General features: G+C 39.9%; 1 protein-coding gene across 1 annotated transcript in view; it reads right to left on the reverse strand.

Moving 5' to 3' along the window:
- JAM2 (junctional adhesion molecule 2) overlaps positions 1–26,887 on the reverse strand; it is an 85,207-nt gene that overhangs the window by 26,017 nt on the left and 32,303 nt on the right. The window contains exons 2-4 of the mRNA XM_043892948.1: positions 9,127–9,192; positions 3,365–3,472; positions 696–848 (exon numbers count right to left, since the gene is read on the reverse strand). Of these exons, the coding sequence (XP_043748883.1) occupies positions 696–848; positions 3,365–3,472; positions 9,127–9,192 (327 nt within the window). The remainder of the gene's footprint in view (positions 1–695; positions 849–3,364; positions 3,473–9,126; positions 9,193–26,887) is intronic.

Below are 26,887 nucleotides of genomic sequence, written 5' to 3' on the forward strand. Positions count from 1 at the left end.
AGATACATATATATATATAGATAATCACTGTTTTTCATATTCTTTTCCAATATGGTTTATCACAGAAGACTGAATATAGCTCCCTGAGCTATAGATTAGGACCTTGTTAATTGTTCATTCGATATATGATAGTTTGCATCTGCTAATTCCAATACTTTTTTGTTTTATTGCTTTTCTATCATCTCATTTGAGACTATTTTATATAATAAGAGAATCACTACATATGCTGAAAGTGAATGAAAAATAAACTCTTGAGGAAAATGCTTCTATGTACAGTGTAGGATCCCCTGGAGAAGGAAATGGCAACCTGCTCCAGTCTTCTTGCCTGAAAATCCCATGGACAGAGGAGCCTGGTGGGCTACAGTTCATGGGGTCGCAAAGAGTCAGACATGACTGATTACGCATGCACACAGTGTAGGATCATTAAGATTTACCTCAATCTTCACTGGAAAGAGACTTTGACATAATGAATTAGTAACAGTACAAGGTCAGCAGCCAGTGAGGTGGAGAGGCTGCTATAGGGAAGGTGGTGCTGGAGGTCCACCTTTATAACTCTACTCTCCGGGGCCCCGAGTTGCCTCACTGCTCTGGAGCTGGGTGAGGGGATGAGGGTAGGAACAGTAACCCCAGGTCACTGAGTCACCCTTGGGTAGGTCATTGAGTCCAGCAGGTAGACACACACACAAGCATATCACCTAATACTTCCAGAGTGACCGTATCCTCCTCCAGGTTTTGACCTTGTTCCGATGGGGCACTAACTTCACAGCGATATTTCCCGGCATCATTTCTTGTAACATTTTTGATCCGTATGCTGAAATCTATCATCTCAGCTCGATCTTTAAAATCACCTTTTAGAAAAAGAAGACAATGGTGTAAAAAATGAGGTGATAACTTTCTATATACTACCTTCTTCTAATCACTTTGTTCAGTAACCACTGCATTTATTTTCCTATTAACAAACTCAATGAAAAAACGTAAAAATTGTTTATGAGTGCTGCTATTTCAAATTTCTATATATATATATATTTTTTTTTTCAGAATCTCAGACTGTTCACAAAAGAACACTCAGTGCTGGGAGCCATTTTAGGAGGTCTCGCCCGTGACAAGGTCATGAAGAAAATACCGGGCAGGCAAGGCCGTCCGGGACCCCATCCATGACGAGGTCATGAGGAAAAAACCTGACAGGCAAGGCCGTCTAGGATAAGGGACCCTCCAGGTTGGCCTCGGCCTCTACCCCACCCTGTATCCTCCCCGCTTTTCTGTTGTTGTTCTTGTTCACCCTGCTGCGGATTCTTGCGTTGCCTGCTGAGAGCTCTCCTGCTCCTCTTTCATTGGATAAAGAGCAACTTAAAACCCTAATTAATAAATCTCCTAGACGCTGGTACCCTATGAAGGGGCCAGGGATGAAGAAAATGCTTCAATTCAAACCCTTTTGCTGGCATTCTGGCTTGTTTGATAAATGTGTGCTCTCATTGCAAAAAATGCTCATGATTGTTCTAAACATCCTAAGCACAGTACGCTAACAAAAGAAACTATTAAGCATAGGCCCCTTCACGGGGTGAGAAAAGCTCCACAAATATTATAGCCACAAATGTGCCTAATAGAAAATACTTTAGATAGAGATTAGCTGGCAACTTCTTGTAGGTAGTTAACTTTTAGACTAAGAGCCTGTTTTGTGCTATATCTTTTGCATTTCTGTTCTGTAAAAATGTAATCCTATCTAGTTCCCATGGAGATGACACTTAATAGAAAGAAAATAGATTAACCACAGAAAAGACAGGGTCAGCTACTGAAGTTGCTTAAAGTTGCACCAGGTGCAAGGCATAAATTGTCAACAGGCCTGAAGGCCAAAAGATTTTATACATAGAGATTAACCTTAAAAAAGGCCCTAATAGGCACAGAGCCCTTTGCGGGGTGAGGAAGCCCTATTAGAGAACACAAAAAATATTGTTTTAAAAGTGGTTATTGGATCAACGTTTGATTGATGTTAATGTGCTGAGGTTGTGCAGTGGAAACTATTGTTAATATAGTTGGAGATCTAGAAAAATAAGAGCTTAGGCCTAGTGTAAAACAATAAGATAACTGTTCATTTTAACCAGGAGTGCTAAACAGGGGCTCCCTCACCAGAGCCGCAGTCTTTGTGTGTTAAACTTTTTAGATAAATTTAGCTGAGAATTTCTGCAAAAAGACTGACTTTTATGTTAACAGGATTGTATTTCTATTATGTTGCGACTTGCTGTACCATGAGACTGCCACTTTTCTGTTTTCTGCTAACCTCAAGGCCAGAAGATAATGTACAAAAAATCTATGGGAAAAGACTCTCATAAACAAAAAATATACAGAGCACACCTGGTTTCGTGAAGGACAAGCTGATGTAATGTTAAACTAAGTCTGTATGCTTATCTGCCCCTTAGAAATGTACCAACTTAGGGTATAAAGGCTACGGTGAAAAATAAAACACTGCCAGACTCTGCTGCACATCCCAGTCTGGTCTCTCTCTCTCTCTCTCCCCCTCACAGACTTGGCCCTATCAAGGCTGGTCTCATGTGTCTTTTTCTCGCCAACGTCATTCATCCTGAGGGTTCCCCTGGATCCTGCTGGGGCTGGACCCCGGCAACTCAGTTCTAACCACTGGATTATTCTGAACCAAATCCCAGCATCATTGCATTGTATCTATCACTATCAACACTTTAAATTAAAAGCTCACCATATATTCAACAAGATCAGGGAGTATAAAGAAATGTATAACGAAAAATTTTATAAAGAAAACCCTGGATAAAGGTGGTCATATTTACCTTCCCCTACGTGCCAACCCCCTAAGCTTCTCAGTGATGACCTAGATTTCTGGATCACCCGGAAATAGGGTAAAGTTATTAAAACTGAGCAGCGACCCTCCATCTTAACCCCACACCATCTTTCCTTCCTTTCTGTCAATAATTTAATCTACTGGACCAGCAAAAACAACTGTATCTTACATCCTCTAGGAGAGAGAGCTGAAAAATGAGCAGTCCAGGGCCTCCATGGAGTCCACCCACTTCTATTCTTTGTCCTGTTTTTGCTGTTGTGTGTTGGGTCTTGGTCTCTGCTGGTTTCACATTACACTTGGAGAAGGAAATAGCAACCCACTCCAGTCCTCTTGCCTGGAAAATCCCATGGACAGAGGAGCCTGGTAGGCTACAGTCCATGGGGTCCCAAAGAGTCGGACACGACTGAGCGACTTCACTTTCACTCTGCTGGTTTCACATCCCACTTACAGAAACACATTCTCAGTCACTAGCCATGTCCTGTTCTCATTGATGAATGAAAGGATCTGGGGTACATGGCGCTCTCTTTCTCTCACCTCATTGAGTCCCCCACTTCTTACCTTGAAGAGCCTGTTGGTAGTAGACAAAGGAAACACCGCGCCCCAACTTCTTCCATTCCAATCTGGAGGAAACGGTCTTCTTTGGGTATTTACAGGCTAAAATAGCCTCTAGAAACAACAACAAAAAATATTTGTTTTCTAACTGTCCTTCTGAGATTATATTTTACTTAATTAGTAGACTTTAAACAGCCTTATTCTTTTATCCATTCATTCATTCATTTATTCATAAATTTCCTCATCAGGTACCATGTTGGCTTAATTTAAAGACAAAGTGAAAGCTCTGTAATTCTTTAGCAAAATAATTTTGTGTCACTAGGCTGCTTTTCCTACTTTTTCTTGAGACTCAGTTCCCATCTGTAAAATAAGACAGTACCTCATAGAGTTGTTGAGTCTTCATATACAAATGGGGTTCCAGGGTGGTTCACACAGTAAAGAATCTTCCTGCAATGCAGGAGGCCCGGGTTCGATCCCTGAGTTTCGGAAGATCCCCCAGAGGAGGGAAAGGCTACCCACTCCAGTATTCTTGCCTGGACAATTCCATGGCTAGAGGAGTCTCACGGGCTACAGTTCACCGGGTCTCAAAGAGTCAGACAACTGAGCAACAGGTTTTCACTCATACAATAATAGATGCAAGGCACACATGCCTGGACAGAGTAAGTCCTTTACAAAAAGTTGCTATGATTAATTAACATTTTCTCCCCCATCTCAGTCTTCAACAAGTTTAGAGCCTGGGAGAAGAGGCAAATAAGATAATGGAGTTTCAGTGATGAGTGCCAGGATGGAGGTCAGTGGTGGATGCTTCACACCTACTGCCTGGAAAAAACACACCTAGCCCAGCCCAGGTCACGTTATGGAAGTCCAGATGGCCCCTCAGCACGCTACCTTCTCACCCAGAACCCTTCTCTGATAGTCTTCTCTGTGCGTACATTAATACCAACCCAACATGGCCTCCAAATAAATCACTGACTCCTACCCTTCACCTCAATCCAGAAAAAAAATTAAAAGATTTAATCCAGGCCTCAGGTTTAACCGCCTCAATGTAGCTCACCAGGGTCACATTACCACAGGAAATTCACTGCACGTACGTCATAAAGGAATTCCAGAAACCACCCAAGGCGCCCTCTCTTTTAATTGTCCGGACAAGATGACAGGGGGAGGAAAAAACCAGTGCCCGCCTACCAACTGCTTCAAGTTGCCAAATGGAAACCTCTAGTCCTATGTATTTTTAAAGGATGTTTCAACCAGGCTCTCCAGAGTGTCAACTTCATATTTCTTTTTTTTTTAATTTTTATTTTACATTGGGATATAGCTTACTATATTGTGTTAGTTTCAGGCACACACAAAGCAATTCAATTACACATAGATATGTATCTATTCTTTTTCAGATTCTTTTCCCATATATGTTATTACAAAGTATTAAGCAGGATTCTCCTCAATTTCTTATTTCTGAAACTTTTTTCCTTCACAGTGCATTATAGTTTGACCTAAAAAACAGTATATTTAACTAGAAGAGAAACTACGCTAAAAAATCCTTTCTATATCTCTGATACCATTAAAAATTATTTTGAGATGTTAAATGATATGGTAGACTAGAAAGCAATACTTATATTTACATTACATATTCTATTAAAAATATACATACAGACATGAACAAAAAACCTGCAGGAAAATGTATGAAAATATTAACCCAGCAATGATTTCTATGTGACAGAAGTATGATTTTTCTGTTAAATGTAGTTTCTATGTTTTTTCTTGTTCCACACACATTGCTAGAAATACAAAAATAGAATAATAGGTTATGGCAAAAAAGTAGGACAGAGAAAAGAAAGAGGAGAAAACAATCTGAAAGATGTTTTTAAGGATGTCTAAAAGTTTTAAAAGCAGGTTTTGTATTACAAACAGACATCATTTTAGAGACATGTTTACAATTATGCTACACAGACAAATGTGTACCGAGGGACCTGTCTGAGGAAACACAGTTCTGTTCTGTTGATTAAGGAGAATGGGCGGTGGCCTTCCGGAGTCTTGAGTTTCAGATAGGTTTCCTTCCCGTATTTTGTTGAGTTTCCAACAATTAAACACACACCCACATTCATTTTTAGTACACACTCCTAGGTCTTAGGAATACATTTATACTCAAATAATCACATTGTTTCACATATCTAACTGGACACACACACACACATACACACACACACACCCCTTTTGGTGAATTCTTCCTGATTTCTATACTCATTACTCTATGAAAAACCTCTGTAGAAATTATGTTAAATAGTGTAACCAACAGTTTTCTTAAGGGCAGTGACTCTATTTCAGCCTCAATCTCATTGACCATGTAAAATATGGAGAAATGGAATTTGTCCAAAGTATACTCAGTACTTGCTTCCCACATGGCTCAGTGGTAAAGAATCCGCCTGCCAATGCAGGAGATGCAGATTTGATCCCTGGGTTGGGAAGATCCTTTGGAGAAGGAAATGGCAACCCACTCCATGTTCTTGCTGGGAAATTCCACGGACAAAAGGCGGGCTACAGTCCACGGGGTCACAGAAGAGTCAGACAGGCAGGACTTAGCAACTAAACAACAACAATATTGAGTACTGACTGTGTGTCCGGCCTTGTTCTTGAGCTATAGCAGTGAAATCAAGATCTTACAATTTGCAGGGGGTCAGACACACAAGAAACATCACAAAGTGAATTATACAGTACATGAACAGGTAATTTGTGCTACGTAAATAGGGTAGATCAGAGTCCGGGAAGTTTTGGAATTCTGGGGGAAAGGAATGCAATTTTTAAATAAATACAGTAGTAAGAGCTTGCCTCATTTAGAAGCTGATATTTGACCAAAGACTTAAAAGAGGGAATTTGGATTTTTCAACTCCCTAGAATCTGAATTTCGCCTTGTGGTTCTTCAGGAGTGTTACAAGCAGGGAAGCACTTTGACCTTTAAAGCTGTGAGAAGCAGGACATCTGCTAGAAGCATGGGCCGGCATCTGAGGATAAAGAACTCAATGGACTTGGAAGCTATGGTTTTTCCAGTAGTCATGTATGGATGTGAGACTGGACCATAAAGAAAGCTGAGCGCTGAAGAATTGATGCTTTTGAACTGTGGTGTTGGAGAAGACTCTTGAGAGTCCCTTGGACTGCAAGGAGATCCAACCAGTCCATCCTAAAAGAGATCAGTCCTGAATATTCATTGGAAGGACTGATGTTGAAGTTGAAGCTCTAATACTTGGACCACCTGATGCAAAGAGCTGACTCACTGGAAAAGACCCTGATGCTGGGAGGGATTGGGGGCAGGAGGAGAAGGGGATGACAGAGGATGAGATGGCAGGATGGCATCACCGACTCGATGGACATGAGTCTGAGCAAGTTCGAGGAGTTGGTGATGGACAGGGAAGCCTGGCGTGCTGCAGTCCATGGGGTCACAAAGAGCCAGACACGACTGATCGACTGAACTGAACTGAGCTGGACTTAGAAGCTATCTACTATGAGCTTTCTTCTCTCTTTTCAGCCAAAATTCAACATTCATGGCCAGCATGATTTTCTTTCTGTATATAGCCCTCAGGGTTATTATGCCATGTGATATGCTCAGTTGCTCAGTCACGTCCAGCTCTTTGCAACTCCATGGACTGTAGCCTGCCAGGCAACTCTGTCCATAGGATTTCCCAGGCAAGAATCCTGGAGTGGCCTGCCATCTCCTACTCTAGGGCATCTTCCCCATCCAGAGATCAAACCCACATCTCTTATGTCTTCTGCATTGGCAGGTGAATCTTTACAACTAGCGCCACATGGGAAGCGCAAAATGCCATAACATAGTAGTTTAAGGCACAGACTTTGGAGTCAGACCTTTGCCATAAACTAGATGTGTTGCTACTGGGCAAATTATTTAAATTTTTATAAAAAGAGATAGTTGTGTTCACATCTGTAAAATGGGAAGAGCAATATTATTCGTCTTGCAAAGTTGTCATAAAGATTAAAGGAGACAATGTATTTACACATTTGGGTGTACATGGTACTGTGCATTTGGTCCATGCTCCATAAATGGTCATTATTACTTTTACTCATGAGGGACCTCTCTTACTTACAGTTGTAAGCTTTCCCTGGCATGAAGGAAATCCATACTTAACACCATCATATATTTGCTACCAAATTACTCAGATTTGAACTGAAGCATTACCTGTGTTTGAGACAGCAAAGAAAATAATGTAGATATAAAGCATACTTGCCCAAAACAAGGCATATTAAAACAGAAAAACGCACCAAGTTTTTCTATTAAGATGATTATTACATTGCCAAAAATACCTGTGTTGGTTTGGATTGAGAAAAGATAATTCTTTGTTTGGAAAAGGCATTCTTTTCAACATGCAGCAAAATAATCGTTTTTAGGAATCACACAGAATCATTGTGAATATTCATTTTTCTAGTTTCTGTATTGTTGACTATTGTTTGACTTTCACTTCTGTGCTCAAGTTAGAAATGATCAAAATCTTACATAATGCAAGAATAGAATTGGTACTACCAAAATAATTGTGACAAATTGCCATAAATAACTTCTGTGGAGAAAAGCATGCTATTAAATTCTGACTTACTGCTCACACAGTTGAACACTCTCTGCATAAGGCTGTTCATATATGAACATTATATATATGTCTTTTAAGACATGCATCAAAAGAGGAAACAGACATTTGAAACCAGTTTCTTAAATGTTTATTGGGTAAAGAAGTATCACACTTAAGAAACAGTAATTTTTCAGGTTGCCCAGCATTATTAATGTGTTCTAGGTAAAAAGATCCTTCAGAAAAGTAGTATAGTCAAACTGAAGTAAATTTATAAAAACTCCTATAATTCTTTTTGGACAAGAAAGCTTGGCATGCTGCAGTCCATGGGGTCGCAAGCAGTCAAACATGACTGAGCGACAGAACAGCAATAATTTTTTTTGTTATTGGATCCTTAGGGGCTTCCCTGGTGACTCAGAGGCAAAGAATCCACCTGCCAATGCAAGAGATGTGGTGGGTTCAATCTCTGGGTCAGGAAGATGCCCTGGAGAAGGAAATAACAAACCACCCCAGTATTCTAGCCTGGGGAATCCCACAAAGGAGCCTGGCGAGCTAATCCATGGGGTCAGAAAGAGTCAGACATGACTGAAGTGACTGAGCATGCACACATTAGATCCTTAAAGTTTTTAAAAAATTGTTATAAAATACACGTAACTTAAAATTTACCTTCTTAATGGTTTTCACTGTATAGTTCTGAAGTGTTCAATATATTCACATTGATGTGTAAGCAATCTCCAGAACTCTTTTATCTTGTAAAACTGAAACTTTATATCTGTTAAATACCAACTCCTCCCTTATAAATATTTTAAGAAGCTAAAATAAATTTAAAAAATGATACCCCTAATAGGCTATATTAATGTTATCTTAAATACACAGTGTGGAGTTTGCAGTGTTAATTTCCATTGACTAAATCTAGCTAACCTTGCAGCTTTCCAAGATTTCCATCTCCCTGTTTTACAAATTAGATTTTTTTTTGCTGCAAATACTTTATGTAATAAGAGACCTTCTTTGTACACCAAGCCTTTCATGGAATGTCCAAAATTTCCACTGAGGAGGTGGAGAAAGAGTTCTCAAGGTAGAAACAGCAGGGAGCAGCATTTCAGCAGAGGAGCTGGTGTGAGGTGAGTTTCTGACAAACAAGACACGCATTCATCCCCATGAGGTCTTCAAACAATACAGCACGTGAAAAGGAGCAAGGCACTCTACCTTGATACTCTATTGCCGTGACTACTTGATGATCTTTTGAGGCAGAGAATCCATAGGCCTTATGATCTGAAAGATGAAAACAGATAGGATAATTAAAATAGTGCAAAGTCCATCAAATGTCTGAATGGGATGCAGTAGTAAAGAAAACTGGCCTACAGGTTGGTGACGGTTTCACACAACTCATAATATTTCCGTTTCAAAGTACCAAAACCTGAAAAACCTAGCAGAGGGGGCTTAGCTCAGTGCTCTGTGATGACCTCGAGTGGTGGGAGGGAGGCCTGAGAGGGGTCACGCTGTGGTACAGCAGAACCAACACAACATTGTAAAGCAATTATGCTCCAATTAAAAATAAATTAAAAAAAAAAAAACAGGAAAAGCCAAGGCAAACTATATATGTTTCTTCCATTTTCTACAATTCGGTTTAGCCCTGTAAGCATTTCCCAAAGCAAAACTCATGAATCTTTTTGTGTTCCTCCCCTGACCCCTGCTGTCCCCACAGACAACACACTCTTACAAGTTCAATTCTTAAAATAGTGTTTGTGTCTTTAATTCAACCTAATATGTGATCTAGCACTGTCAAAGGTATCATCATTCCCTGTGAATAAAAACTAACTATTTCTACTGCCCTATGTAAGGCTATAAATTGTTTTATGAGCTTATCCCCAACTATACCTAAATAATATAAAGTCCTTTAACATACTTTTGACTATGAAATGTATACATAGTATAAAATGCTTGTAAACTTTGTATATAACGTTATGATGAAAAATGCAAACAGAACGTATTCGATTTCCTCCTAAACACTGCAATGACTTTTCCAGGACTGGTCCATAAGTTGAAACGACTGATGGATTAAGAAGTCTAGTGGACATTATCAGAGAAATGCAAATCAAAACCACAATGAGGTACCATTACACACCAGTCAGGATGGCTGCTATCCAAAAGTCTACAAGCAATAAATGCTGGAGAGGGTGTGGAGAAAAGGGAACCCTCTTACACTGTTGGTGGGAATGCAAACTAGTACAGCCACTACAGAGAACAGTGTGGAGATTTCTTAAAAAACTGGAAATAGAACTGCCATATGACCCAGCAATCCCACTTCTGGGCATACACACTGAGGAAACCAGATCTGAAAGAGACACGTGCACCCCAATGTTCATCGCAGCACTGTTTATAATAGCCAGGACATGGAAGCAACCTAGATGCCCATCAGCAGAGGAATGGATAAGGAAGCTGTGGTACATATACACCATGGAATATTACTCAGCCGTTAAAAAGAATTCATTTGAACCAGTTCTAATGAGATGGATGAAACTGGAGCCCATTATACAGAGTGAAGTAAGCCAGAAAGATAAAGAACATTACAGCATACTAACACATATATATGGAATTTAGAAAGATGGTAACAACAACCCTATATGCAAAACAGAAAAAGAGACACAGAAGTACAGAACAGACTTTTGAACTCTGTGGGAGAAGATGAGGGTGGGATGTTGCGAAAGAACAGCATGTATATTATCTATGGTGAAACAGGTCACCAGCCCAGGTGGGATGCATGAGACAAGTGCTCGGGCCTGGTGCACAGGGAAGACCCAGAGGAATCGGGTGGAGAGGGAGGTGGGAGGGGGGATCGGGATGGGGAATACGTGTAAATCTATGGCTGATTCATATCAATGTATGACAAAACCCACTGAAAAAATAAATAAATAAATAAATTAAAAAAAAAAAAGAAGTCTAGTGGGATCTGATAGTGATGTGACGGTGATGATAATGGTGATGACGTCATCATCATTCCTGTAAACTTACTGAGAAGTTTTCTTAAAAAGTGTTTTCATATACTTCTCTTACTTGATAAAATTCAATATTCAAAATGATTTGGCGTGGTAGGCATGATCCAGGCTTAAGTAACAAAGTAGCTGAACCAGGAGTTAAAACTTTCTAATTCAATCTCTGATATGATCATTTTGCATTATGTCACGTCACGGGTGTCATTCTATGGCCCAGTTCCAAGACCACGTTTATAAATAATTTCAATCACTTCCTGTTAGTACGAAATTCTGAAATTTAAATGCTACAAGGACAAGATTATCTGCCTTTTGTATTCTCTGATATAGTCCAAACACCTAGAACAATGCCTGGAATAAAGCAAAGCATAATAAATATTTATTGAACAAATTAATGAGATAATTTCTTATTGTTTACTAATGAGAAGAATCAAGTAAATGAAGTTAGAGCAAAACAATACTAATGAAGGGTTCCAGAAAACAAGTTATTCTTTTGTGAAGGTGCCAAAAATATTCTATGGATTGATGTTAATTATTTTAATGCAAAGCATTCTTGCTGGTCATCATGCGTAAACAATTTAGGCAAAGCAGTCCAACTGCTGTCTATCCAAAAATTATACATGAAATGATGTAGGATGAAATTAAATTTATCATCAAATCTAAGGGAGGTTATTTCTTGAAGACTTATTTCTATAATATACTAGAAATGCTAGTTCTCTGCTCATTCTACCATGTTTTCTGTCTTCATATAATTTACTTACCCTATTTTCGCCAAGCAAAAAATGATGACTCTGTTGCCATATTCAATGGACACTTTAGGTTTTTACCTTACTTGATCTCTCCAGGCCATCTGATTCTTTTGACTCCCTTGAATTCTGTGACATGATTCACTCCTAGTCTTCCTGCTATCTCCCAGTGGGGTCCTCCTCCTCCTTGTTCTGCCCATCCATCCATGCATTTATCCATGCATCAATTTATCTATCCATCCATTCATCCAGAAACTGCTTTCCTGACTCAAGTAACTCCTTTCTACACAATCTTTCATACTCTTGTTTTTTAAATTTATTTTTTTTACTCTTATTGACTCAACTACCATTTATTTGCCAAATCTGTACCTCTGGCTATAATCTCTCTACTGTGATTAAATTCAAAAAGTCCTCTTTCTCTTGGGTATCCACATCTCCATTTCCTACAGGTACCAGAAACTCATGGCAAAAAAGAACTTTGCCTGCCCTCAAAAACTTTGCTTTCTTCCTATGAACTCTCAAAGCAGTGAAAGGTATCACATTCCACATGGTTGCTTGTACCAGAAAATCGAGCACTGCCCATGAGGCAGCCACCCTCTCATCCATTTACTCACCCGTTTCCACCTGCAGACTGAGAACCGCGTGTCATTCAGGACCATGTTTTGATATACTTGTCCTATCCCTTCTTTGTCCTCCCCCACCTTCATGTTGTCAAGCGTTATTTGCCTCAGGGAGGGGATGTGGGTGGCCAAAACCAGAGAGAGAAAACCAGGGTGCCTCCTGCCTTTCCACATTTAGAAACGCTGACCGTGAGGAAAATGGAAACGACTCACAGCTTAGGCAAACATTCCAGAGAAACCATCATGGATAAAATATATCTTCTCCCTGGACTGGGGGTACAGAAGAGGAAGTGAGTTGGAGGGCACAGACCTTAGTGAGCTCCCGAGAAAGAACAGTAACTAACATTTATGAAGCACTTGGGCTTCCCAGGTGGCGAAGTGGTAAAGTATCTGCCTGCCAATGCAGGAGACACGGGAGACTCAGGTTCGATCCCTAGGTCGTAGGAAATGGGGAGTAGGATATAGCAACCCGCTCCAGTATTCTTGCCTGGAGAATTCCATGGACAGAGGAGCCTGATGGGCTGCAATCCAGGGGTCGCAAAGAGTCGGACATGACTGAGCACACACATAGCAGCGTGAGGCACTTGGACATTACGTGCCGTTCTCAACGCTTTATGAGTATTAACTTACTTAACTCTCACAACAATTCTTTATCGTAGGGTGCCATTTTTACACATGTTTTTCAGGTGGGGAAACTGAGCCACAGCGTGGGTAAGAGACTTGGGCACAGTTATATAAGTAGTAAGTGGCAGAGTTGGGATTTGAAGCTACCTCAATGATACCCAAAGTCCACATTACTTATTACTATTTCATACTGGGCCCCAAAGCACACCCCCTCACACACCAAGCTGAACTATGAGGAAGGGTTGCAGATTAATAAAGACGCCTGTTGGGCAATTCCACCGGTCTAATGAAGATGGGATAGGTTAAAAATTGGTGGTTAAGATCAAGGCAAGGATTGGCTCAGAAGAATAACATGAAGGTGGAAGCTAAGGGGCTATGACTAGAGGAGGAGGAGATCAAGGTAATCTCAGAGGGACTCTAGACAAGGGCTGCTCAATGCTGCCAGTACTGACGTTTGAGACTGGATCATTCTTGGTTGTGGAAAGGGTCCTGTGCATTGTAAGGTGCTCTGCAGTGTCAGTGGCTTCTACCCACTAGATTTCAGGAGTATCCCTGCTCTCCCACCTCCAGTCCTGACAACCAAAAATGTTTCTAGACATTGCCAAATGTCCTCTGCGGATGGAACAGGCAAGTCATACTGGGTTGAGAACCACATCTCTAGACCTATAGCTAAGGCTGGTTTGATGACCCAGGAATAGACTTAAGGAGGGCAAGAAACCATGAGTTCAAGGGTTTCGAAAGTTCCTATCAGATCAGAATTTCTCAACTATGAAATAATTTATTACACTTCTAGGAAGGAGAGAATAATTTTTCACATGGCATGGCATCTTTGAATTATTCATCTATATGTAGATTGACAAGTAAATGAATCTTCTACTGTGCTAGCTTTTATCACTCCTTAAGAATATGTGCTATACTGGACAATTGTGTTTTGTTTTTTTTTTTTTTCCTGTCTCTCTTGGAAGCCTGAACAACAAATCTAATTGTGAAATTAAAAATCTCAAAATTCTACAAACCTCAAATGTCTAGTTCTACTTAACTGTTCAACATTGTTAAACTATTCAGGTTCTATATATCTCTGAAATGTAAACATTTTCACTAAGGAAACTGGCAAATCTATGTGAAGAATGCAGGCCTGCACAGATGCTTTTTATTGACACTTGAGAAAATTTATTCACATAAACCAGTTATCCCATCTGGCTCAGTCTTAGGGAGGTATTGGGACCACCAAAGAATAATTTCAAAATTACTCCTTTTCTTGTGCATTTCAGAAAACATAAAAGGATCTAAGAGCTCTTTTAAAATACTCTATTTTCCCTTTTCCACATACTTCTGTCACATACCAGTTTGTGTCCTGTAGTCCTCTGAACCTCTCCCCACCCCTCACATCTTTCTTTTCCAGCTTCTTCTCTCCTTCCACAGTTTTATTTTGTAGAGTCCAAAGGGAGAGTTTGGAACATTTCAGAGCACAAAGGAAGGGAAGAGAGTCAGCTGGCCATGTCAGCATCCTCTTAAACGAGCTGAGGAAAGGCAGGGCCTCATGGGTCCTTGTGAATTACACCTACATTTAAATGACATGATGGCTTAACGTTTTTGCCAGTTGATTCTGATTCTAAACCATTATTCTGTGAAACTTTTGAAATACACTTTGAAAAAATTTCTTTCCCCCTTTCAGTTCAGTTCAGTTCAGTTCAGTCGCTCAGTCGTATCCGACTCTTTGCAACCCCGTGAATCTCAGCACGCCAGGCCTCCCTGTCCATCACAAACTCCCGGAGTTTATTCAAGCTCATGTCCATCGAGTCGGTGATGCCATCCAGCCATCTCATCCTCTGTTGGCCCCTTCTCCTACTGCCCCCAATCCCTCCCAGCATCAGGGTCTTTTCCAATGAGTCAACTCTTCACATGAGGTGGCCAAAGGATTGGAGTTTCAGGTTCAGCATCAGTCCTTCCAATAAACACTGAGGACTGATCTCCTTTAGGATGGACTGGCTGGATCCCCTTGCAGTCCAAGGGACTCTCAAGAGTCTTCTCCAACTCCACAGTTCAAAATCATCAATTTTTCATCGCTCAGCTTTCTTCACAGTCCAACTCTCAAATCCATACATGACCACTGGAAAACCATAGCCTTCACCAGATGGACCTTTGTTGGCAAAGTAATGTCTCTGTTTTTTAATATGCTATCTAGGTTGATCATAACCTTCCTTCCAAGGAGTAAGTGTCTTTTAATTTCATGGTTGCAGTCACCATCTGCAGTGATTTTGGAGCCCAAAAAAATAAAGTCTGACACTGTTTCCACGGTCTCCCCATCTATTTCCCATGAGGTGATGGGACCAGATGCCATGATCTTAGTTTTCTGAATGTTGAGCTTTAAGCCAACTTTTTCACTCTCCTCTTTCACTTTCATCAAGAGGCTTTTTAGTTCCTCTTCACTTTCTGCCATAAGGGTGGTGTCATCTGCATATCTGAGGTTATTGATATTTCTCCCTGCAATCTTGATTCCAGCTTGTGCTTCTTCCAGCCCAGCGTTTCTGATGATGTACTCTGCATATAAGTTAAATAAGCAGGGTGACAATATACAGCCTTGATGTATCCTTTTCCTATTTGGAACGTAGTAATGTGTAAATTAGCGCCCTCAGAGAAGGTCCAATTATGACTGGCATTTCTTGTGATTTTTGAACTGCTTTAGTACACACCTCTTAGACAAAACAATGAAGATTCATATTCCCTAGAAACCAGTTGAAGGGACAATGTTGACAAAATAGGAAAAGGTAATCTTTGTTCCCTTCACGTCATGTCTTTGAGCTTTTCAAACACCACAATGCCTACTGAGAATGTTTATTTTCTTTAGGGTTTTGGATCTTCTTTCATTTGAGGCAAACATTAGTCTAATCTGAGACTGGAAGATTTAGGACTGGGCTCAATTATCTTACCCCTTTCTCAGTCCCAGTTTTCTACTTGCTAAAACCTCCATTGAGAATTATTTCTTCTATTTTCAAAAACTGCTTTTAAAGTTCTATGAAAGAGAATAGCTGTTAACTTCAATAGTTTTAATTCTCTCATAACTTTTCTATTATATATTTGAATAGGAGAAAAAAAAGTCCCAGACAAAGAAAAAGAAATGAGTGGTTGCACTGGAAAATCTATGAAGGCAAAAAAATTATAAAGGGATTTAGTTCTATGATATTAATGAAAACAGCATTTCTTGGTAGCTGAATATTTCTTTCTGTAATTTGAAGCATCTTCTCCTTGCTCCCTCTAACTCTACTTACTTCAAGGTTTGCCTTTCATTAAGCAAAAATATTTTTTAAAGTATGGTCACTTATGTTGAGCCTACACAGAAAGTTCTAAATTTTGAAAAGATAATTATAAGATTTCTACTGTGTTCCAGTCTTTCTAAGTTCTCGAATTCAGTTTTATTCCCCTAACTTACACACAATAACTCTATGGATGAAACAAAATGTTCTGTATAAACATTTCACTGGCAGGTTTTAGGAATAGGCTCTGCTGGCTGCTTTCTTGAACTGATTTTTTTTTCCTTTCACTTATCTTGAGTAAGTTAAGTATAAAAATAAACAAAAAACTGTCATGTAGGTCCACTGGTTGAGGTCAACAATTGTTTTAAACTTAGCTACAAAACATCTCTCATCGTTGTGGATGTGTTCCAGAGCTGCTGGCAGAAGTTCATAAAGTAAGGTTAAGAGATGATTATTTCCATAACTGCTAAAACTCCGAGTCAAGTAATTCCTTTCAGTCAAATAAAATCTTTTTGTTTCTTTTCTCCACCCCCTACTGTAAGAATGAAAGTTCTTATACTGTCTATCACCCATTTAGAATAATTTAGTTTGACTAAGAATAAATATGTATTCACACCACAATTTAAAAGTTTACTATAAAAATGTTATTTTAATTAACACTTTTCAGTGAAGGAACTCAGCCCATACATATACATGTATCCATTACTATTCACTCGAAAATCACAACATTGTCAATCTGCTATACCCCAATACAAAATGTTTTTGGTATTAAAAATAAATAAATAAATAAATTTTTAATTACTACTTTTCATTGAAAACATGATTGGGAAAAACTGACATATTTCAGAGGTTTGTTGTTTCTTTTAAAAGTACATTACAGGGGACTTCCCTGGTGGTCCAGTGGCTAAGACTCTGAGCTCCCAGTGCAGGAGGCCCAGGTTCGACCCCTGGTCAGGGAGCTAGATCCCACATGCTACAACTAAGACCCAGAGCAGCCAAATAAATAAATAAATAAAATTAAAAAAATTAAAAAAAAAAAATAAAATAAAAGTACATTACAGGGAATACCACGCATAGAAGCAAGTTATAAATACTGTGGGTATAAATTATCTTCAAAAATAAAAATTAACAGTCATATGGCTTTGATAATCACTTATTAGAGTGAAAAAAAATTTTTTTTTTCATTTTGTGACCATGCCGTGAGGCACATGGAATCTTGGTTCCCTGACCAGGGAGCAAACCCACATCCCCCTGCAGTGGAAGCGCAGAGTCTTCACCACTGGACTGCCAGCGAAGTCCCTAGAGCAACAAATGTGAGATCCACAGGGCTAGCAGCAACAGTATAATACCATGCAATATTTATTACAGATAAATATTTATATGGACAGAAAGTAGCCTAATGAGGTAGAAATTAGGATATATTAGATAATATACTCATCTCTATCACCATCTGTCATTCAACCATAACAGGTCATAGAAGGGGAGGGAGAGAAGGGAGTGGGAGGAGGGAAAGGGAAACAGACACACAGACGAACATGTCCTTCTAGTCTCCAACCGTTCTGGCCCTTCCTCTTAATGAGACACTGGCATCCTATTTTCCAAGAGAGAGAAGCTACACCAAAACGTAAGGAGAAATAAAGAGATGTTTCTGATTTGGGAGTTAGTGGGTGGCTGATGTCCTGGTGAGTTAATGATGACCTAAAGAATTCAAGGGTGATTTTGACAATGAATAAATTTTCCCCTTAAGAACCTAGCATCTAACGGAGATGTGACTCCATTCTGTGAATATCTTTACTTGACAGATGTGACAGCTGAGAGAGGTTAAGGACCTTGCTCAAGGTCACGACACTAGAAAGCAGGGAAGCCGAGATGTGCGCCTATTTACAGCCAGTTTAGTCTGACTCCACAGGCCTCCTCCCACCCCACACCTCACCCCCCATTCTCACATCAGTGCAAGGCATTGGGAGAAATCAGTATCATACATGATATATTCAGACACTCTGCAGACAATTTCACATGCATTATCGATATTTAGGGTTGTAAAAACATTATTCAGGGAATATGTAACAAATTTCCATTTTAACAGAGAAAGTATTAATTGGCAAATGTTTATGATGAATGAATTCATTTGAACAAACTCTGCATATTTGTTATATTCTGCACAAAAGTTTTATGCCTCCTCCCGTTTTCCTATTTTTTAATCATTTGAGTAAAAGGCGGAGAATTGGTGTCTTGGAACTGAGTATCAGTTGTTTTCATAATATATGCATTAGTAAATTTAGGGAAGCTTTCAGAGCATTCAGTTACCCAAATAAATGGCCAATTAAATTTTTTCATGTGATATCCACAATGAAGCAAATAAATTAACTTCTTACAAATAAAATAAATTCTCAGAAATTTCAAAGTCTTCAAATGCTTAATAGTGACCAACAGCATCGGAAAGCCATCAGTGGCTGAATTTCTCACCAGACACTCCACACTAGGACATGAAAGAAGCCCTTCGACCATTCTGAGATTTTTCTTTGATATTCCTCAAGTGACAACCTCAGCCAAACACAACTCATTAACCAGTGGCATCGATTACAGACTTTAGATAGATAACAGCAGTCCACTCAAATCCAGTAGACCCTCAAGACAAGATGAAGAAATGCTGTCTTCCAATATTGATGTTAATAAGAATCACATACTCAAAGCAAGGCATAAATATTAACCATTCAATGTTTTAATTGGTTCTCCCTAAGATTAAGGTGCCAGGAAGTAATAGTCCTAACACTATGTGAATGCAAAATAAGAAATCATTACTAAAGATGTCACAGGCGCAAGGAGTAAAGGTCAAGATAATAAAATGGGAGATAGTTCTGTTCAGTTGCTCAGTCATGTCCAACTCTTTGTGACCCCATGGACTGCAGCATGCCAGGCTTCTTTATCACCAATTCCTGGAGCTTACTCAAACTCATGTTCATAGAGTTAGTGATGCCATCCAGCCATCTCATCCTCTGTCATCCCTTCTCCTCCTGCCTTCAGTCTTTCCCAGTATCAGGGTCTTTTCCAATGAATCAGTTCTTCACATCAAAGTACTGGAGTGGCCAAAGTATTGGAGTTCCAGCATCAGTCCTTCCAATGAATATTCAGGACTGATCTCCTTTAGGATGGACTGGTTGGATCTCCTTGCCGTCCAAGGGACTCTCAAGAGTCTTCTCCAACAACACAGTTCAAAAGCATCAATTCTTTGGTGCTCAGCTTTGTTTACAGTCCAACTCTCACATCCATACATGACTCCTGGAAAAACCATAGCTTTGACTAGACGGACCTTTGTTGGCAAAATACTGTCTCTGCTTTTAAATATGCCTGAAATTAAAAGACACTTGCTCCTGGGAAGAAAAGCTATGAAAAACCTAGACAGTGTATTAAAAAGCAGAGATATCACTAAGCTTCAGTACAGTTTTTCAAGATTAAAAGTTCAATACTGCCACCAGCATTTGATAGTTACATTTTTCAGAAGCAATGAACACACTAATTCTCAAATAAACAACTTTTGAAAAGAGGTAATATAAATCATTTCTCCAGAATTTTGATCAGCTCTGTGCAAAGAGCTAAAACCAAGTTTTTGAGTCTGGATTCTGAACTCTGGTTCTGGATCTCTACGGTGTGTGAACCTGCAGAGAAAGTTCCAAAAGTTGACAATGCAGATTACTCAGTGACTGTCTGGATCAGGGGACAATGGAATGGTTATTCTCGAGTCATGTGATGTTTATAAGCCCACTTAAGTGAAGCATGTGAGAAGATAGCTCTCTTACCATCTACAAAGCTCTCTCTAGTTTGTTTTAAACTTTCTCGACACTTTAAGAGTTTTATCTCTCTACCTTACTGAGTGAATTTCAAGAATCACTATCAATAGTGTAACGCAAAAAAGTTCATTTTTTGAAAGCATGAACATACAACTATGAGTACAAATTGTTTTACAAAGTATGCTCAGTCATGTCCGACTATCTGTGACCCCATGGACCATAGCCCATCAGGCCCCTCCGTCCATGAAATTCTCCAGGCAAGAATACTGGAGTGGGTTGTCATTTCTTTCTCCAGGGGATTTTCCCAACCCAGGGATAGAAGCGGGGTCTCCCACCTTGTAGGCAGGCTCTTTAGAATCTGAGCCACCAGGGAAGCCCTGTTTTACAGAGACTAGCATTAAAAGTATCAAAAAGATCTGTAACATCACCCATCTGTTAAAAGTATAATTGGCAAATGAAGTTATCTTTGCATTTCTCAAAAGAAGCTAGAGCACTGCTAATGTTTTTATCTTTTTCTGAATTAGAAGATTTATAAAAATATAATGAAGAGATACACAACAGGAGACAGGACGACCATGAGTTTAATGTTTAAGCTTTGGAATCCTCCCTTGCCTGGACACCTCTTAAGGCCCTGGACATGGATAGGACCCAGTAATTTGTGCACATTTTGTAAAATTTGCAAGGAAAATACTGTTTTTTGGTAAAATTTTTCTTAATGAGAACTCTATAAATAATTCATTCTTGAACACAATTATGGACGGCTCCTTATTAATGAATTTATTTGGCTTTCTAGATTTGACCACCCATGATAGAGAAAGTGGGGCTTCCCAGGTGGTGCTAGTGGTAAAGAACCCATGTGCAAGTGCAGGAGAAGTGAGAGACATGGGTTCGATCCCTGGGTCAGAAAGATCCCCTGGAGGAGGGCATGGCAACCCACTCCAGTATTCTTGCCTAGAGAATCCCATGGACAGAGGAACATGGCGGGCTACAGTCCATTGGGTTGCAAAGAGTCAGACACTCCTGAAGCAACTTAGCCCATACACAATAAAGAAAATGGTCTCCAGAGTCCATTTTCTGATAGCTCAACCTTTAAAATACTAAGATTTTATGTGACCAATTAAATTGTAATTTCTTTCTCAAATTTTAATTCTTAAAATTATGGAGTGGTATAGATTTTATTTTTCAACTCTCCTGATGGATGATTCATAAAAGTTTTAGCCCTTACACTTCATACATGTGTTATTAATTAAATTCTATTACCATAAATGCTTCCAGGAGAGATTTGAAAACTAAGGGAAACCTTCCCAGTTTATTGTTGCTTCATGTTTCCTTTGATTAATCTTCAGGAAGCAAGGAACAAGAACCACTTATTTTGAAGTGCAGGACTGGGAAACAATGGCTTGGCATTGCTTAACTGTCCTATCTTACTACTCTCAGGCAAGGCTGCTTTGGGTTAGTTACTGTGATTTCTAGGGTGCTCAAATCCAAGATAAAGTCAGTTCTCTGACTCATTCTTTTATTTCAAAACCAGTCCTACACATCTGTGAGCTAACAGCAAAACATACTTTTAGGGCCAATCAGGCCAAGTGAAAGAAATGATTTAATGAACATCTGTGTTATGAACTGAATGTTTGTGTCTCCCCAAAATTAAATGTCGAAATCCTAACCCCTAATGTGATGGTATTAAGAGGTAGGGTTTGGGGGAGGTGATTAGGTCATGAGGATGGAACCCTCATGAATAGGATTAGTGTCCTCATAAAAATGGACCCCAGAGAGCACCCTCACCCTCTCCACCATGTGCATATACAAGGAGTTTGCAGTCTCCACTATTCAAAATACCCCAAAAGTGAAAACAAACCAAATGTCATCAACTGATGAATGGATAAACAAATTGAGGTCTCTCCATACAATGGCATATTATTTGACAATGTAAAAGAATGACATACCGATAACATGCTAAAACATGGATAAACTTTGAAAATATTGTGGTAAGTGAAAGAAGTCAGTCACAAAGATCACATATTATATGATTCCATTTTTATGAAATAGACAAATCCAGAGACAGAAAACAGTATGTAGTGGCCAGGGGCTGGGGAAGGTGGAAGTGGAGAGTGACTGTTACTAGGTATGAGGTTCTTTTGGAGATAATGGAGCTATTTTGGAATTGGATAGTGGTGACAGTTGCACAAATCTGTGACTATGCTTAAAAAAAAAACCACAACCCATTGAATTATCTACTTTAAAAGGGTGAATTGTATGATATGTGAATTATATCTCAATAAAGCTGTTTAAAAAAAAAAACAAAACAAACAAAAGAAGAATTTGGCAGTCTGCAACCAGGGAACAGGCTCTCACAGATGCCAAGTCTTCCAGCACATTGATCTTGGACTTCTAGCCAAGAACTGTGAGACATGAATGTTTGTGGCTATCCAGTCTGTGGTATTTTAGGGACAGCAGCTCAACATAACCAAGACAGTCTGCATACATTTGAATCAGTGGGGCCTACACAGCGGCACCCTGGAATGGTCAGAAAATGAATATGTCCTATTAGAAATCCAATTTTTCATATTTATTCAGATCAAATATTAAAAAGGAAGACAATGGTGTTTGTGTCCAAATACAGCATGTAAAAGTCTATCTGCCATAATATATCTCAGATGAAATGGCTTTGACATCCTATACAGCATGAGGAAGACTGAATCTGTGGCAGAATCAGCCAGATATTTTTTAAAATTATATAAAGTCAGTCGTGGGGGCTTCCCAGGTGGCACAGTCTGGAAAGAATCTGTCTGCCAGCGCAGGAGAGACGTGGGCTCGATCCCTGGGATAGGAAGAGTCCCTGAAGAAGGAAACGGCAACCTGCTCCAGTATTCTTGACTGGGAAATTCCACGGACAGAGGCGCCTGACAGGCTGCAGTCCATGGGATTTCAAAGAGTTGGACATGACTGAGCAACTGAGCATGCACGCATGCAAAGTCAATCTTAGCATTTCAAGTTTTTGATGAGGAAGTATTAGAACTGACTTCGCACCTCTGAGTATAAACAGCTGAAGAGTACTGTACCGCCAACAATGTCACCTTCCATGGATTGACTTTTTGACTGGATGTTATCTACAATCAAACAAAAAGCAATATTAAAGTCCAGATGGGTGAGGAAAGGGTAGTCTGAGTGACTTAACTGAACTGAAGTCTTTATTCCAGATGCAAACAGAATCATTTTTTGTCTTCAGGAAGTCAGAACTGACAGAAAGGAAATGAGATTCAGCTAGGCTTAAAACCAGCAGTCTATGAATGACTAGTCACATGGCCTTGGGAAAGCTACAGCCTCGACCTTATAAACCTCTGTTCCCATTAAGGTAAAATGAAGCTAATAATGCCTTCCTCATTAGTTGCAAAGACTAAATTAAACGAAGTATGTGACTGCTTAGCCTTGAACATGGCCCACGGTCCGTTCTTTACAAACATTTGTTTTTCCTCTCCCTCTCCTCGCTCCACATTGTTTTTTATCCAAGGTGATGATGCAAATTTAGTGTTTCATAAATGATTCCACAGTAATCATATATTAGGATGGACTAGAAGAATAAAAAATGAATTCTTATGGTTATTAGTTTTTCTTCCTTTTCATTTACTTGTTTATTTTGGACACGCTATGCAGCTTGTGGGAACTCAGTCCCCCGACCAGGGATTGAACCCAGGCCACAGGAGTGGAAGTGCCGAATCCTAACCACTAAACCACCAGGAAACTCCCACTTTTCTTCCTTTTAAAATGACCAGCTTCACTTCATTACAGTGGCTGCTTAGAGAAGGAGACCGAAGATTCAATTCTTGCTTTGACACGCTTGGGATAGATATAGCCTCTGTGGACAGTGTTTTGTTATTTGTAAAACATGATTTTTGATGACGCCTCCCTGTTGCTGCTGCTGCTGCTGCTAAGTCGTTTCAGTCGTGTCCGACTCTGTGCGACCCCATAGACGGCAGCCCACCAGGCTCCGCCGTCCCTGGGATTCTCCAGGCAAGAACACTGGAGTGGGTTGCCATTTCCTTCTCCAACGCATGAAAGTGAAAAGTGAATGTGAAGTTGCTCAGTCATGTCTGACTCTTAGCGACCCCATGGACCGCAGCCTACCAGGCTCCTCTGTCCATGGGATTTTCCAGGCAAGAGTACTAGAGTGGGTTGCCATTGCCTTCTCCAGACGCCTTCCCTACCTACCTTCATCTGACACAGTTCACCATACCCTTCGCCTTTGTATCATTTCCAGTCCAGGACAACACATCTGTCTGGCTTTCCTTCTCAGGGGTCTTCAGTTCAGTTCAGTTCAGTTGCTCAGTCGTGTCCGACTCTTTGCAACCCCATGAACCGCAGCCCTGGGACATTTTCTCTTCTCTGTCTATACTTCCTTCCTTAATGATGTGATCCAAACTCATGGCATTAAATGCTCCCAGATGTTAACTCCCAAACACATATCTCTGGTTTAGGTGTCTCTGATGAACTCTGGACTCAAATCTAAACACCTATTCAATCCTGAAGCTCTAACGGACATTTCAAACACTGTATCCAAATCTCATCTTTTTTTCTAAATTGGTTCCACTTTCCCTACCTCAAATGATATTCCGGTTATTGTGGCCAAAAATTTTGCAGCTCTCCTTAATGATCCCACTGCCCAAAGTCCATACCATATCCAATTTATCAGCTAACCTACAAGCTCTAGCTTCAAAATGCATCCAGAAACTGTCCCTTCTCACTACTTCCATTGTACCATGTGGTATAAGCACCATTGTCTCTTGCCTGGATCACTGCAGTAGACTCCTAACCAATCTTCTACTCTGTCCTGCCCCTGTAGAATTTAATCTCAACACATCCATTAAGATGATTCTTTAAAATGCTAAATCAGATTGTGGCACCTTGGATTAGTTCTTCATTTCACCAGATAAAGGTAAAAGTCCTATACGATTTGGCCTCATTGCCTTTCAGACTTTCCTTAACACTTTTCTAAACATTTACTCCAGAGACAAAGGCCTCCTTCTTCATCCTGAAACAGGCCAGGCTCTGACTATTTTCTCTGCCTGAAAGCCTCTTCCTTCAGATGTCTACTAAGTCCCTCACTTCTTCAAGTTTATTCTCAAGATACCTCCCTGGTGAAGTCTACTCTGATGACCCTAATAATATCACAACCTCACCTTCACCTGACCTTTTCCTTTCCAAATTCCTGATTCCCTTTATCTTGTTTTGATTTCTCTTTTTTTCCATTTCAGCTGTAATTCTAACATGGTATATAATATGCTTATGCATTGAGGGTAAGGGGCTTCCCAGATGACACTAGTGGTAAAGAACCTGTCGACCAATGCAGGGACACATGACAGACGTGGGTTCGATCCCTGGGTCAGGAAGATCACTTGGAGGAGGACGTGGAAACCCACTCCGGTATTCTTGCCTGGAAAATCCCATGGACAGAGAAGCCTGCTGGGCTGCAGTCTGTAAGGTCATAAAAAGTCAGACACAACTGAAGTGACTTAGCCCAGCACACACACTGAGGACAGGGGCCTTTATGTCTTTACCAATATCCTAAGAGCCAACGGTAATGCTTTGTGTATAGTAGATACTCAATGGATGTTTGCTAAATGAGGAGATGAAGTTAACTATGGAGGAAATAAAAATGGAATATGAAGAGTTATGCTTAATTTCTTAAATTAAGGAAGACATGCACAAGATTAAACAATGAAAAAATTTGAAGCCACCAATTTGAAAATAAAACACTTAGTTTATTACAACATCACTGTGGAGAGTCAATTTTAATATAATGTAGCAACGAAAAGGGGCTTCCCCAGTGTCTCAGATGGTAAAGAATCCACCAGCAATGCAGGAGACCTGGGTTCGATCCCTGGGTTGGGAAGATCCCTTGGAGAAGGGAAAGGCTACCCATTCCACTATTCTTGCCTGGAGAATCCCCACGGACAGAGGAGCCTGGCCAGCTACAGTCCATGGGGTCACAAAGAGTCAGACACGACTTAGTGACTAAGCACAGCACAGTAGCAACAAAAAATTAAACATATGAATATATTTGATGCTAAAAATGATAGAAATCAATTCCTAAAATATCTTTCTGAGTAGTTACTTTAAATGTGATTTTAAATGCCATAAATCACCATTCTTGTTGTAAACACATCTCTGTCACTTAAAAGTAAAAATAAATTTAATTAAAAATTCTAATGTTTATAATTACACAGATAAATTTTATTTTTAAAACAAAGTTGTTTGCTTTTTAAAAGTTTTTATGCACAATTTAAAACAGCACTGCGATGGTTAATTTTGTGTCAACTTGGCTGGGCCTCACTGCCCAGATATGTGGTCTAACATTATTCTGGATGTTTCCATGAGAGTGTTTCGGATGAGATTAACATTTAAGTTGGTAGAATTTGAGTAGATTCCCTTCCATAATGTGGGTGGGCCTCAACTAATCAGTAGAAGTTCAGAATAGAACAGAAGACTGACCTCCCCCAAGCAAGAGGAAATTCTGCCTATAGACAGCCTTGGAAATTAAACTGCAGCACTCGCTCTTCCTGGGTCTCCAGCTTGCTGGACCACTGTGCAGATTTTGGATTTGCTTGCCTTCTTAATCACATGAGCCAGTTCCTTAAAATAAATCTACCTATCTATCTGGGGCTTCCCAGGTGGTGCTAGTGGTAAAGAAGCTGCTTGCCAATGCAGGAGACATAAGAGATGTGGGTTTGATTCCTGGGTTGGGAAGATCCCCTGGAGGAGAACATGGCAACCCACTCCAGTATTCTTGCCTGGATAATCACATGGACAGAGGAGTCTGGTGGGCTACAGTCCATCGAGTTGCAAAGAGTCAGACACAACTGAAGTGACTTAGCACAACACAGCATATCTATCTATCCACACACACATATCCTGTTGACTCTGTTTCTCTGGAGAATTCTATCTAAT

This window comes from Cervus elaphus, chromosome 31 (assembly GCF_910594005.1).
Source record: "Cervus elaphus chromosome 31, mCerEla1.1, whole genome shotgun sequence".
Taxonomy (NCBI): domain Eukaryota; kingdom Metazoa; phylum Chordata; class Mammalia; order Artiodactyla; family Cervidae; genus Cervus; species Cervus elaphus.